General features: G+C 61.3%; 2 protein-coding genes across 16 annotated transcripts in view; one reads left to right on the forward strand and one right to left on the reverse strand.

Moving 5' to 3' along the window:
- Positions 1–7,357, forward strand: part of ZNF687 (zinc finger protein 687) — a 30,427-nt gene extending 23,070 nt beyond the window's left edge. For all 4 annotated transcript variants that reach the window (XM_075074903.1, XM_075074902.1, XM_075074901.1 and 1 more), the window contains 7 exons: positions 761–939; positions 1,494–1,670; positions 2,208–2,370; positions 2,653–2,949; positions 3,342–3,454; positions 3,801–3,942; positions 4,503–7,357. In XM_075074903.1, coding sequence (XP_074931004.1) covers positions 761–939; positions 1,494–1,670; positions 2,208–2,370; positions 2,653–2,949; positions 3,342–3,454; positions 3,801–3,942; positions 4,503–4,976 — 1,545 coding nt within the window. In that variant the 3' untranslated portion in view covers positions 4,977–7,357. The remainder of the gene's footprint in view (positions 1–760; positions 940–1,493; positions 1,671–2,207; positions 2,371–2,652; positions 2,950–3,341; positions 3,455–3,800; positions 3,943–4,502) is intronic.
- The window catches only part of PI4KB (phosphatidylinositol 4-kinase beta), a 29,450-nt gene continuing 22,467 nt past the window's right edge, over positions 6,767–13,749 (reverse strand). For all 12 annotated transcript variants that reach the window (XM_075074914.1, XM_075074910.1, XM_075074911.1 and 9 more), the window contains 9 exons: positions 13,346–13,573; positions 12,737–12,964; positions 12,441–12,550; positions 11,941–12,045; positions 11,138–11,261; positions 10,786–11,051; positions 10,499–10,631; positions 10,061–10,181; positions 6,767–9,322 (listed from right to left, as the gene is read on the reverse strand). In XM_075074914.1, the coding sequence (XP_074931015.1) occupies positions 9,141–9,322; positions 10,061–10,181; positions 10,499–10,631; positions 10,786–11,051; positions 11,138–11,261; positions 11,941–12,045; positions 12,441–12,550; positions 12,737–12,964; positions 13,346–13,573 (1,497 nt within the window). In that variant the 3' untranslated portion in view covers positions 6,767–9,140. The remainder of the gene's footprint in view (positions 9,323–10,060; positions 10,182–10,498; positions 10,632–10,785; positions 11,052–11,137; positions 11,262–11,940; positions 12,046–12,440; positions 12,551–12,736; positions 12,965–13,345; positions 13,574–13,749) is intronic.

Genomic DNA, 13,749 nt, shown 5'->3' on the forward strand with positions numbered 1-13,749 from the left:
TCACCTGCCACCTTTCAGCCCTTCTCCCTTCCCGATGTGCCCCTTGTCCCTGCTCCATCTCCCACGCTGTCTTTAGCAGCTGTTCCCTGTCCGATCCCTCGCTCCCTCCTGTTGCCCCGCTGCCAAAATCACCCTTGGGTCTCTCCTGGCAGCGCTTTGGACCCAGGTCTGGGTACCGGCAGCAAGGGGAGCCCGAGGACAGCTTACTGTGCCCGGCACCTGGCTGGGCGCTGCTCCTTCTCTCCTTGCCCCACCTTTGCTCTGGTGATCGCATCTTTCAGGGCAGCTCCTATTGGAAGCCCCAACCTGATTCCTTGAGTCCTTGTCAGCTTCTCCCCTCGACATCCCCACGTCCGTATCCTGGCGTGGAGTTGGAAATAGTTTCGAAATGGTTTTGGCAGCTGGTTTGAATACGCCCCCGCTCCCTCCGGTGTAACTCCCTCGCCGAGCGGCTGGTCCCCGGCTAACCCTTGGCACGCGCTGCATCTGGAACCCATCTGCGATGAAAAGCCTGGAAAAGGCGTCTTGTCTGCTTGCAAAACACCCTCAACAATTACCCAGCAAGCTGGCGCAAGCAGATTATCTCCTAAAACGTACCCTGCGGAGTCCCAGCACTTATCTTCCCCCGGCGGCATGCGGATTGGGGCTGCTTTGGGTGTTGCAGGTTGTTAGCCCATCCACCTGCAGAGAAGGCTTAAAAGCCCTGTTGTACACGTGGGTGTGTGCCAGGCTGAACCTCTCGATGCTCTTCTCCCCCCAGGTTTGTACGACGTGTCCCATGATCATGTCCAATCGCTGCAGCTTTAACGCCCATCAGCGGATGCACAAAAACCGGCCTCCCCACGTCTGCCCCGAGTGCGGAGGGAATTTCCTCCTGGCGAACTTTGAGACTCACCTGAAGGAGGCCTGCCTGCACTTCTCCCGCAGAGTCGGGTACAGGTAGGGCACCGCGGCCTGAGCGCGGGGCAGAGGGGCCTGGGGGGGACGCCCAGGACCGAAGAGGAGAGTCCCAAGGCCCCAGAGGGTTTTCATTTTGCAGCTGGGGCAGGAAGGTGTGTTCCTTCTCCCCACCGGTGCTGGCTGCAGGACTGGGGGTGAAGGTCTCACCTCACCCATTCTCTGGCGCTCATCCCTTTGACCCCGGGGGTCAAAGGTCTCCTCCTGGCCACTGTTTTAACCTCAGTCATGGCTGGCAGGATCAGACCCCTGCAATCTCTCCCTGCTCCTGATGAGCTGCGTGCGCCCTGGATCCACCGGTGATGGGCAGGACTGGTTGCTCCAAACCAGAGTCCTCCCAGAGCCCAAAACTGGTTTGGATCCTGGTGTCTGTTGGGGCGGGGGCCCTTTTCCCAGTCCCATGGCCAGACAGGGAGCAGGCGTGGGCCCTTGTGCTGCGGTTTCTCTTTGCTGTTAGCACTTGGTGTGCACAAGTCTGAGCTCCCCTGCACCGTTTGCCCCCAACCCCTTGCCTCCCACTCTCCTCCGCTCTCCAGGTGTCCCAGCTGCGCTGTGGTCTTTGGCGGGGTTAACTCCATCAAGTCCCACATCCAGACCTCCCACTGCGAGGTGTTCCACAAGTGCCCCATCTGCCCCATGGCGTTCAAGTCAGCGCCCAGCGCCCACGCGCACGTCTACACGCAGCACCCCGGCTTCAGCAACCAGCAGTCCAAGTAAGTGCTCCTGGTGAGCTGACATCCCCACAGATCTCACCAGAAGAGATCACGCCTAACAAGCGATAGGACGAGAGGAACCGGCCTCAAGTTGTGCAGGGGGGGATTACATTGGGTTTTAGGAAGTTTCTTCACCGAAAGGGTGGTCAAGCACTGGAACAGGCTGCCCAGGGAAGTGGTTGAATCGCCATCCCTGGAGGTATTTGAGACGTGTAGACGTGGCATGTAGGGACATGGTTTAGTGGTGGGCTGGGCAGTGTTGGATTTATGGTTGGACTCAATGGTCTTAAAGGTCTTTTCCAACCTAAATGATTCTATGATTCAAAGAAGCATGGGCATCCTTGGTGAGTGGGATGCGGGGAAGAGCTCAGCACCAGCATGGGGAGCCGCATCCATCTCTTTTTTGCTCTCCCGTCCCTCGGTGCGGGTCAGACCGTGCCCAGGGCTGCTCCCAACCTGCTTTCCAAAGGGGTTCTTCCAAGATTCTCCTGATCCAAACCCGGGCTGTGCCGACAGTGGTGTTTTTCCCTCCGACAGAATGATCTACAAGTGTGCAATGTGCGACACGGTCTTCACCCACAAGCCCCTGCTCTCCTCCCACTTCGACCAGCATCTGCTCAACCAGCGGGTCAGCGTCTTCAAGTGTCCGGACTGCCCGCTGCTCTTCGCCCAGAAGCGCACCATGCTGGAGCACCTCAAGGTAGTGCTGTGGCCGGGCTTGGCGCATTTTGTGCAACCCGTTGGTATTAGTATTTGGGAACTATCCTTCGCTAGCGGTGGAATTAGGGCTGTCACTTCATCACTGACACAGCAGGGCTCTGACATCTGCTTCCCTTGTCCCCCACACCCCTGGCCCAAAGCCTGAGGAGATGAGCCTGTCTGGGGCCTGTGGGTGGGCGGGCTTTCCTTCCAGCCTGCTGCAGAGCTGGGGGGAAAACCACGGTCCCAGACAGCTGCCAAGCCCCTTATCTTTGCTTTCCAGAACACTCATCAGCCCCAGAAGCCCAGGGAAGACCTGGCAAAGAAGGCGGCTGTCCTGCTCACGCCGAAGCAGGAGCCTGTCGAAACCCCTGTGTCCAAGATCTCAGAGGAGTCGTCATCCTCCACGGAGGAGGATGAGCCCCCCAGCTCCCCCGAGCTGCGCAAGACCAAGCGAAGCCGCTTCCAGCGCAAGACGGCCAACAAGTCAAAGGGCAGCGGGTGGACGTGCGGCGTTTGCCACTCCTGGTTCCCGGAGCGTGACGAATACGTCTCCCACATGAAGAAGGACCACGGCAAGGTGAGGAGAAAGCCGGGGGCTCCGGCGCTGGCTCTGCCGAGCCCTTGGGAATGTGGGCAGGGCATGTTCCTGGCACAGAGCAGCGGGGCAGGGCAGGCGGGTTCCTTGCGGGGCTGGGAGCATGTTCTGCTGCAGTCTGGACATGGCTTCTCCCCCCAGTACAAACTCGGTCAGGGTTGAGGTTGTGGGGAGCAGGACGTTGCCTATTCTGCTGAGCAGCAAAGACCAGAAGCTCGTTACCCAAACGTGCAGCTGTAGGATGGGCAGGGAGAGGAAATCTGGGGCTGCGCCGAGTTTCCACTTCTCCGTTCTGGAGGGTCTGGCTTCTCCGCTCGAGCAGGGAGCCCCTCACTCCGGGCTCCCGGCTCCACCTGCCTCTTTGTTTCTTGCAGTCGGTGAAGAAGTTCCCATGCCACCTGTGCGAGCGTTCGTTCTGCTCCGCTCCCAGCCTCCGGAGACACGTGCGAGTGAATCACGAAGGGATCAAGCGCGTCTATCCCTGCCGGTACCCACAGCACCTTCTGGGATGGGCTGAGAAGAGGGGTCTGGTTTAATAGGGGTGACTTTTGTTTCCCTCGCTCAAGCTGTTGTGGGGAGGATAAAGCTACAGATGGTTGAAGCATGATGGGGATTGAACAAGTGTCTTGGGAGTAGGAGCAGAAGGAGGTACCGGGGAGGACTCTGGGGTTTTATACCCTCTAGAGGAACGTGGATGAGCATGTTTGTGCTTAGAGTCGGGGGTCAGGACGCCAGAGCCAGGCTTTGCAGGGGAGCCAGGGCTGGAGCAGGCCTGGGGCTCGCCTCCTCGCTGCGGAGCATCACTTCATTGCCTCCCTCCTCTGGCCCCGCAGGTACTGCACAGAGGGCAAACGGACCTTCAGCAGCCGGCTCATCCTGGAGAAGCACATCCAGGTGCGACACGGGATCAAGGTGACCGACCATATGAAGAGCCAGGAGGTCGTTATTGCCCGGATAGGGACCGGCGCCACGCAGGTGCGAGGTTTCTGAGGTCTCTCAGGGTGCGCGCGAAGGGCTGGGGCCTTGCGGAGGCTTTGGGCAGGGTAGAAGGCATCCCCGTGAGCCCTGATCCTCGTTTGCTCTTGCCTCTGCACGTCCCGCGGTGCCTGGGACCGGCAGCTGCCTCCCACTGCGAGGCCCAGCCCTGCCGGGTGGGTGCGGACCCTGTCCGGGCACAGCTTGCGTAGCTCCCGCCTCTCCCTGCCGGCAGGGGTTGAACTTGGCTGGCTCAGCCCCTCGCTCTGTGCTGGGAGAAAAGGCAAAACATCCCGTCTTGCTTAGAGCTTGCTTGGGAGCCGCCCAGGCTGCGAGGGGCGCAGGCGCGAGGGGCGCAGGCGCGTCAAAGGCTGTCGCGGGAGCCCCTTGGCTGGGGTTACTGGCAGGAGCACGGCTCTTGGGGCCAGCCAAGGACCGTTGGGCCTTTATCCGAGCAAATGCGTGTGGGAGCCTGTTGGGAAATCCCTGAGGACACTGGGTGATGCCAGGAGCTGCTCAAATCCAGCACCCATTAAAGCTTATCCGAACTGTTCCCGTAGGTGTCCGGTCGGAAGCGGAAGCTGTCCTCGGATGAGGGCGACTCGTGCAGCGAGGAGCCTGACAGCACCACCCCTCCCTCCAAAAACCCCAAGGGTGACCGCAAGGCCCCCTTCCGGTGCCGAAAGTGCGGTTACCTCGCCAGCAGCTCGGCCGACTTCCAGGAACACATCCCCCAGCACCGGACTGACGAGAGCTCCCACCAGTGCCGGGAGTGCGGGCTCTGCTTCACCTCCCAGGTCTCCCTCAACCGCCACCGCTTCATCACCCACAAGAAGAAGAAGGGAGCGGGTGAGATGGAGGAGCCGGGGCCCCGGAGTCCCCTGGAAGGAGGCGCCCAGCACGTGGCCGACGGCAAGCTCTCCTGCAAGGTGTGCGGCCGGTGCTTCGACAGTCAGCTCAACCTCAAGACGCACTTCCGCACCCACGGCATGGCCTTCATCCGTGCCAGGCAGAATGCCAGCCCCGAAAACTAGGGCCCCGGCAGCAGGGGAACGAGACATGTATATAATCAGCACAGAGCTCTTTGCGACGGAGGTTGTTGGTGCCCACCTGGGCTCCCCCTCCCTCCCTCCCTCCCTCCTGGGCGGCGTTTCGACATGGGCTCGGATAAAGGAGCCGTGAAGAGAGACGAGAGCCTGGCTTGCACGATCCGGCCCGGCTCGCTGAGTGGGCTCGGCCGGTGTCCCGCCCTGGCCCGGAGGGCTCAGCCCACCCCGCTCGGTGGGCCAGAGCCGGGGGAAGGCAGCATTTCGGCTGCCTTATTGTACAGGAGCCCAGGGGCAGAGTCCAGCCTTGCCGCCCTGCTCTCGGAGAGACCAAACGGTTTGTTCACTGTTCGCCGCTCTGTCCTGACGCGGGGACGCGACCCGCCCCACAGCCGCTCGTGTCTGCGGGGAGGGACGGGGGCCTTCCTCCCATGGGGACGAGGATGAGGCCGGGAGAAGGACACCTCCCACCCTGGGGCCGGTGTTGGCAATCCTGAGTCACGGGCTCTTTTACACGGCGGGTCCCCTCCCGGCTGCTCTCTCCGGGACGTGCCGTGCTGGAAGGGAAGCGCGGCTGCGGCAGCGGGAGCGCCGGAGCTGGGCACGACCTGGGGACCAGGGGCGACTTCTCCACTGCAGGACAGAGCTGTCTGTGCTGACAATAATGTCACAGCAAAAATCCACCTTGGTTTTTGTTAGGTTTTTGTTTGGTTTTTTTTTTTTTTAATTTCCCTTTTGAATGTTGCTTATTTTGTATTCTGCCGGGAGCCGTGGGGAGAAGCCGCTTCCAGACTCGTGGCTGGTCTCCATCGTCGCAGAGAGACGCCCCAGGCACTCCTTGGCTCCGCTCTCCTGCCCGATGCGCGGGGTCCCTCTTTGCCATCGCTTGCACCGACGCGGGGCGGCGCCGGGCTTCGGAGGCTGGTTGCTTCGCCCCCCCCGGAGGGCCGCGCTCGGGGCGCGGCTGGCAGCCTCGGCCAACGGAGGAGGACGAGATTTTTCGTTCAGCAGCAGAAAAAACAGAAGCCAGAACGAGGCCTCCGGGCAACATCAGCGCGAGGCCCGTGGCTCCGGCACCACGAAGCTGCACCGAGCGTTTGCCGGCGCTGCAGCCGGGGGGGACCTCCCCGCGCCCCGACCGGGATCCGCGCCAGCCGCTCTCCGGGTGAAGGGGCCCCGAGGAGGGAAAGCCGCCGCCGCCACATCCCGTTACGGACTGAAACGCCGACGGTGAGTCTCGGGGGAGCGGGGGGGGCTTTTCCCAGGGGCGCTGGTGTCACCCACTGCCGCCCCCCACCCTTCCCACCCAGCCTGGGGGGCCGAGGGCTCTGCTACCGCCCAGCCTACCGCCGGGCTCGGCTTTACCGGCCACTCTTCCTCGGCCGTCCCTTGGCGGGCGCAGTGCAGCTCCGGACCACAGGGCTGGACCGAGCTCCCCCTCGGCCGCTGGGAGCCGCGTCCCGGCGCACACGCGTGTGCGAGTGCTCGGCCCCGGCCCAGCGGGGTCTCGCCCGCGCGGGGCCGTCACCGCGTCCCCCCGTTACCTTCGGGGCCGGAAAAGAAACTTTCTACTTGTTCTCTTCGTTTAGCGCCTGTGCTTGGGGTAGGGTGTTCGTGTGAGTAATTATTTCAGTAACTTAACGTTGGGCTCCTTATTTCCTTGTGAATAACCTCTAACACGCTGTGTAAAGTTGTATCATACACTAAAAGTGACAAAAAAGAAAAAAAAAAAAACCACCAACCTGCTGTTGTGATTTTGGGTTTTGTTTTGGTTTTGGTTTGTGTTTGTTTTTTATTTTTCTTATTTTCTGGGGTGGGGAAGGCTGGTGTGCCGGGGTTGGGGTTTGGGTCCTTTTTGTTTCCCCCTCCCCCCCTCCTTTTTTTTTTTTTTTCTCCTTTTTTTTTTTAAGGGCAAGGGGCTAACCCACCCCCTCGCTGCAGGTGGATTCAGCTGGCGGGCACCCACGGAGGCGCGGGGGGGGGGCTTTTGAAATAAAAGGAGAAAAAAAATAAAAGCAACCAGCAGTTTCCCCCCACCCCTGGGCCCGGCCCCCGCCCCCTTCGCCTCCCCGACCCCCCTCCGCTGTGTCGCGTGGGGCTGTGAACGTGTAAATGATGTTTAATAAATAGAGAAGAACCTAAAGTTTCTACGAGTTTTAGAGGAAGGAAACAAAAACAAATCGCTTTGTAATCTTGGTTTTCAAGCACTTCAGTGCCTTTAGAGCGACCTGTTGAAGCGGGCGGGGGCGTCTCGACACGCGGGTTTAGGGGTTGGGATGATGCTACATTAAAACTACGGGCACTGCAAGAGGCTCTCAGGTATCCTTTATTCTTGTAGTAATAATGCAATTAAACTTTTAGTGGTTTAACCCCTGCTGTGCCCTGTCTTGCTTACCTGGCCCCGCATGTGCCCCGGGGGGGGGGGCGGTCCTGTGTCCCCCCCGGCCCAGCGCCACCGTGTTGGTCCTGCCCCAAAATGGGGGTGGAAGGGGCTGATCCCCGCCCCGCCCCGGCTTCCCCAGTGAGGCCTTAGGGCTGCTCTGAGCCCTCCCCGCTGCAAAGCTGGAGGGGGGGACCCCAAAAAAAAGGTCTGTGATCACAGTTTTAGGGTGCCCTTGGCATGGGGACCCCCCCAAACTCACTCCCTGATTCCCCCCCCCCCGGAGGCTTCTGGCCACTGGCAGCCAGCGTTTTAAAATAGAATTTTTGTTCTTTAATGCTAAATAATCAACATGACAAATAATTAGTGCTAAACAAAGAGACGGAGAACATCCAGGGGTCACAGGCCGGCGCGCTGAGCGGGGGGGGGGGGGGGGGCCGGAGGGACCACGGCGGGGTCAACGCTGCGGGGGGGTGGGGGGTGAGACACTGGGGTGTTGCTGCTCTTAAAGCAAAGAGGGGGGCGCAGGTGCCTGGTGGGTTAAACCTTTGGGGCTGCCAGGTCTTCCCCCTGGGCTGGCGGCGCTGGCGCTGCGCCCCGGGAGGGGCCGGGGGGGCTGGGGGCACCCCAGGATGGCACCCTGCGCCTTCCCACCCTCCGCTCCCTGCCCAACCCCACTGCGGGGACTCCACGGGAGGGGGGACCTGCCCCCACCAGCCCAGCCCCTGCCCCGCCAGGGCAAGGAGAAGCAGGCAGGAATTATTGCAAATGGGGGGTGGGGTGGGGGGTGGGGGGGCTTCACAGTCCCAAACTGCTGGAACAGAGTCAAAAAAAAAAAAAAAGAAAAGAAAAAAGACCCCCCCCCCCAAAAAAACCCACCCCAAAACGCCAAAATCAACCAAAAACCAAAGGTGCTCGAAAGGCGCAGGAGGCGGCGCCGCACCCCCCCCCCCCCCCACCACCCCGGGGTGGGCACCAGCCGCCAAACCCCAACCTTGAGGTACCGGCCCTGGGTGCTGCGGGATGGTGCTGGAGTGGTGACCGCGGGGGGGGGCACTGGGGGGGGTTCGGCTTTCATTAAATGGTGGCAGCGGAGGTGGGGTGGGGTGGAAAAGGGGGTGCAAGAAACAAAGAGGGGTCCCTGGGGCGGTTGTGGGAGCAACACTGAGGCTGCGGCAGGGGGTGGGGGGGCACATGCAGGGAAGGGGTCGGCGGGGGTCGCCTCCGCTGCCTTCAAGTGGTACCAGCAGAAGGGTCATGTCGCAGCAGCCACCGAGGGGGGGTGGGGGTGGGGGGGGGGGGGGCCAGGCCGGGGTCCCCCCACCCCAGTCTTGAACACGCCATGAGATTGTGGGAGGTCACAGGCCACTGACGGGAGTAATACTGATGGGCGGCGGTGGGTGGGCAAGCACTGCCCCCCGGCCCGGGGCCCGGCGCTCACCCGGCCGCCGGCAGAACCCGCGCTCGCCCACCAGGACCAGTTACTGCCTGAGCCGTTTCGCTTTGATTTTTCTTCACAAGTGGGGTGTTTTTTTTTCTCCTGCTTCAACTGCGTAGTTTGGTGGGGTTTTGTTTTTGTTTTTTTTTTTTTTTTCTTTTCTTGGTTCATTTTGCTGCGGAGTCTTGGCAAAAAGCAGCCCTGGGAAGATGCTGAGACTCAGCCTCCTTTTTACCACTGAGGCCTGAGCCCTCTTCCCCGGGGCAGAGCTCAGGCCTGGGCCGGATGCAGCAGCGGCCACGGAGCCGGTCTGGGAGAGGGAGGCCTGCGGCCATCACATGATGCCGTTGGTGAGGTACTGGAAGCCGTCGTAGAGCTTGGTGGTGATGGAGCGCATGCTGCCGTCCACCATCTGCTCGATGAGCAGCTGCAGCTGCTCCTCCGTCATGTTCATGTGGAAGCGCTCCTTCAGGTTGCGGATGGTGGACGAGCCGTGGAAACAGGGGAGCTGCGACCCTGCAGGGCGGGAGGAGTGGGGTTTGGTGGGGGGACGGGGGTGGGCGCAGCCCCCCTCCGAGGGCGCGGTGGTCTCCATCCGGCGCGACCTTTGCGCGTCCGCCGGCTCTGAGGCTGGTTTGTGGCACAGGCATTCCCCCGGCGCTGCCAGGGTTAGTCAGGGCCTACCCCCGTGTTTAGGGCCTGTTCCCACCCTGAGGAGTGGCAACCCCCTTCCCTTGGGAGGGCGTTAGGCTTCCCCGGGGCACAAACAGTGCTCGGCCATTGCCACAGTCACGCTTCCCTTCCCTTCCCGCCCCGCGGCGCAGCCGGGGTGCCCACCCACCCCGCGAGATCCGAGGGGCAGAGGAGGGCCGGGCCCCAGGGCCGGGGGACGCTCCCTCTCCCCGGGAGACACTCGCCCTGCTCAGCCCAACCCGCGCTGATCCCTGCAGCGCTCACAGCTCCGGCACAGCCGGGCTGACGCAGGCACCCCTCGGCATCCTCATGGGATCCAGTGTCCCCCAAAACACAGTTCCCTGGACCAGGAGCTCCCCGTGCACCCCCCAGGCCCCAGCAGGGCTGCCCAGAGCCTCTCCTGGTACGAGACTTCTCCAGGTGCTCACCCAACTCCACAAGCTTTCCTCCACACCCCGAGGGTCACCGAGCCATTTCTGGGCGAGGTTCTTTGCAGCCCACACCCACATGTGGCACCGCTGGGGAAAGACCCGGCTCTGGGGCCCCCCCGGCTCCCCTCACCTTGCTGCATGATCTCCACGATCTGCACAACTTTATCCATGTGCTTCCGGGCCGCGATGAGCCCCTGCAGCATCAGCATCTTGTAGTAGTTGAACATGTCCCCGTCCAGCCCGCCCATCACCTGGAAGGGAGCAGACGTGTGGGCGGAGGGCAGCGGATGGAGAAACCTTAGGACAGCAGCGTGCCCCGAGCAGAGGGGCTGGCAACAGGAGGGGCACGATGGGATTTTTTTTTTTTTTTTTTAGGGAATTTTGCTTCCCTGAGCGAACCCACGCCGCAAACGGAGCTCCTCCAGCTTCCAGCTCGTCAGCCGGGGCCCAAGAGCAGCTTGGCTGAGGCCAAGAACCGCCCCTGGGTGACAACCCAGCTGCCACGGTCTGACTGTGCCACCCGCTGCTGTGAGATCGCCCCTCGCCGTCCCGGCCCCCGCTCACTTACATCCACAAACTCCGTGGTGAGTTTGAAGGCAGACGTCTCAAAGCCAAGATTCCTGGGGGAACTGGAGAGGATGAACCCAAAATCGATGTGGATTATGTGTCCATCCGCATCCAGCAAGATGTTGCCGTTGTGCCTGTGTGGGAGGGAAGAAACGTCCCATTAAACTCTGCAAGCGCGTGCACGGCCCCGGGAGCAGCAGCACCCCCTGCTCCCAGGATTTCCCTGCTGCACCCGGGGACAAAACGATGAATCCCGGTAGAAGACACGGCTACGGCGTGTGGACGCACCTGTCCTTGACCTGCAGCAGGTAACACACCAGGCAGTAACCGGCACAGCTCTGCACAAAATTCCTCTGGGCCGTCAGGAAGGATTCGGTGTTGTAATTGCCATGTTCCTGCAGGAAATAATCCAGCAGCGAAAGCAGGGATTGCTTCTTGATTTGGTGGATGGACACAGCATTCACAACCGGCTCAATCATGCCGCTGTCGGCGGAGATGACGAGGATTTTGTATGGCTTGATCCAGAGCGGGACACGCTCCTGTTCCCAGATGGACTGTGGGAGAGAGCGAGAACATCCCTCAGGACCCAGGGCAGCCCCGCACGGCCGCAGCCCCGTGGGCAGCCCCTCTCCTGCCTCACCTGCAGCTGCTTGAGGACCTGGAAGGCGAGCAGCTCCTGCCGGAGGTCATCCCCGCACTTGACGATGACGGAAAGGAGGCGCCAGGAGGGCAGGTGGCCGTAGGGGGACCCTTCCCGGATCCTCCTGCAGGGAACGGGCAAGGATGGGAGCGCGAGGAAAGGGAGGGAGGGCAGCGAGTCAGCCCGGAGGTCTGCGATCGGGACGTCAGGAGCAAGGAAAACCTCTGCAAATGCTCAAGTGGGACTATGGCAGAATATGCTCCAGGACTGCGAGAACTGCACACCGAGCCCTCCCCGAACTACGGTGCAAACCTCACCTGAGCCACGAGCTGTCTCTGAGAACAGCAGAAGGGAATTAACTCTCCCAGAATGCACCAGCACCTCCATATGAGCAAACGTGGGCAAGACTACCCCCAGGTTTTTAGAGCCCAGAGGGCTCTCCCTCTTGCTCAAGGAGAAATTTGGGGGCTTCTGAGAGCAGGAACATGAAAGAGTTTATTCTGGGACAGGCCAAACTTCCTCTGACGTAAAGGATGCCTATAAATACCTGGTAAAGCCCCTCAAAGCCTAACCCAAGAGCAGCAAATCTGCCGTGGCTTTCCTCCCTCCTCCGGCACACCCACTGCTCGCTGCCCTCTGCCTCATCCCGAGCCACCACACCCTGGGGACGAGCGGGGCCTCAAGTCAAGGCCACAGTTATTCACTGGGCAAATCACAGAGCGACCTCCTTGGATTTCCGAGACATACAAAGTCCCTGCAGCGCCGGGACCAACCCGGCACACACGCGCCCCTTCCAGCCCTACCTGACTTTCTCCTGCCAGGGCTCCTTCAGGGCGACTGCGGACGGGTCCTCGGGGTCCCTCCTGAAGGAGGTGGGGGTGTGCGCCAGCTGCTCCGAGAGCCGCCGCCTGCAAGACGGAGCCGTTGAGCACCGAAACCCATTGTTGAGGGAAAAAGTACCGTCACCAGGCACACCCAGAGCCGCTTTGATCCAAAGTGCTTTACAAAGCTCATGGATTCACCCCAAATCAGGGCCACATCCACCGCTTCGCTGGCAGGAAAGACGCCAGCGGCTGAGCAGGGGGGGCTGTACCAGCCCAGAGCGTCCCTTACACGCCTCTGTTTAGGGCTCTCACAAACCTCCACTGCCCAGGGTTTGCACAGCCCCCTCCTTGACCTGTGTGTTTTTTTTCCCCTCTGGGAATCTAGCAGAGAAATTTTACACCCCGGCCCTTTTACGTCTGAACTCATAAACCACCCCAAAAAGCCACCGCCTGGGCTGCTCTGTCCGTGCCAGCCTCACCTGATATCTCCAGCAGCGATGAACACGGGCTCCCTGCTCTCCTGGCTGGTGATGCTGTCCACAGAGAACTGGGAGATGTTGTCACAGCTGTTGGTGTGAATCTCCGGCAGCTGGGAGGGGAAAGGCGCAAGAGGCGGGATGTAGCGGCTACCAAAACCAAAGGGACGCTCTTTCCCAGGCGCGAGGTGGGATGGCACCGCCGCTTGGACGGGCCTTCCCGAGCGCTGTGGCCGCACCGGGTCCCGCCAGCATCTCGCAGCGCCAGCAAGGGACCAACCCGGCACCCCTGGCCTCACCTCCACCTGCAGCTCCACGATATCATCCACGGACCAAGCCTCGTCATCGTTGTCGTAGTTGGGGACGGTGGTGAAGCTGCTGGTCCTCTGCTCGTGCGTGATCCCGCACTCGGGGAGGTTCTCGGCCGAGCGGGTGCTCCGGATGCGGTTCTCGGGGATCCGAGCGGGCACATTCGCTGTGTCGAAATTGTCACATTCAAGTACTTCAACGTAGATTAAATAGGGAGCCTGGGGGAAGCAAGACGGAGCGTTAGCGGGGCACGGTCGCTGCGGGCAGCCTGATGCTCTCTGCTCTTGCACGGTGCATGCTTTGTCTTTTTGGCATGTGGTTTTTGGGGGCAAAGCCATGCTTTTCAGTAGAACAGCGCCAGGGCAGCACTGTACCTCCCAGAGACCCCTACAGCGCAGGTTTCAGGGGACAGCTACTCTCAGGGGTACTTGTCCCCCTCCCAGGTACCTTGCACAGACGTCTCTCCCCATCGCTCCCAGCCCCAGAGGCCGTACCACCACCCTCGGAACCCAGGAGGTGCCCTGAGCCCCCCAAACGGGGGCCACGCCAAGGACAAAAGTCCTCTTTTTGCTGCAAAACTGCTCCCTGGCCGCTTGTACCTTGTCCTTGGAGTTGAGGACGACTGCCTGGGTGTGGGGCACCCGCACCACGTGATGGTCGAAGCCAGCTGTCGGGAGCCAGGCGCGCGCCGGCAGCTTGTGGTTCAGCAGCGACAGCTCCGAAATGAGCCGCTGCGTCTTCTGCTCTTTGGTCGGCAAGGTGGCCAGGCGCTTCCCGATGGCGATCAGGGATTTGATGAATTCCCTCTCGGGAGCAAGTCTGACAGGCTAAAAAGGGTTTAGGGAAGGGGTGTGGAGGGAGAGTGTCATAAAGGCAGCAGGTTAGTAAGACACGGGCAGTTTTGCAGTCGGGCTCCGCAGCCTAAAAGCGCTGGGATAAACTCCAGCTAGAGAAAGAGGCTCTTCCCATCCCACCCTCTTCCCAGCTCTCGGATGATGCTCCC

Source organism: Phalacrocorax aristotelis, chromosome 25, assembly GCF_949628215.1.
Source record: "Phalacrocorax aristotelis chromosome 25, bGulAri2.1, whole genome shotgun sequence".
In the NCBI taxonomy this organism is placed as follows: Eukaryota; Metazoa; Chordata; class Aves; order Suliformes; family Phalacrocoracidae; genus Phalacrocorax; species Phalacrocorax aristotelis.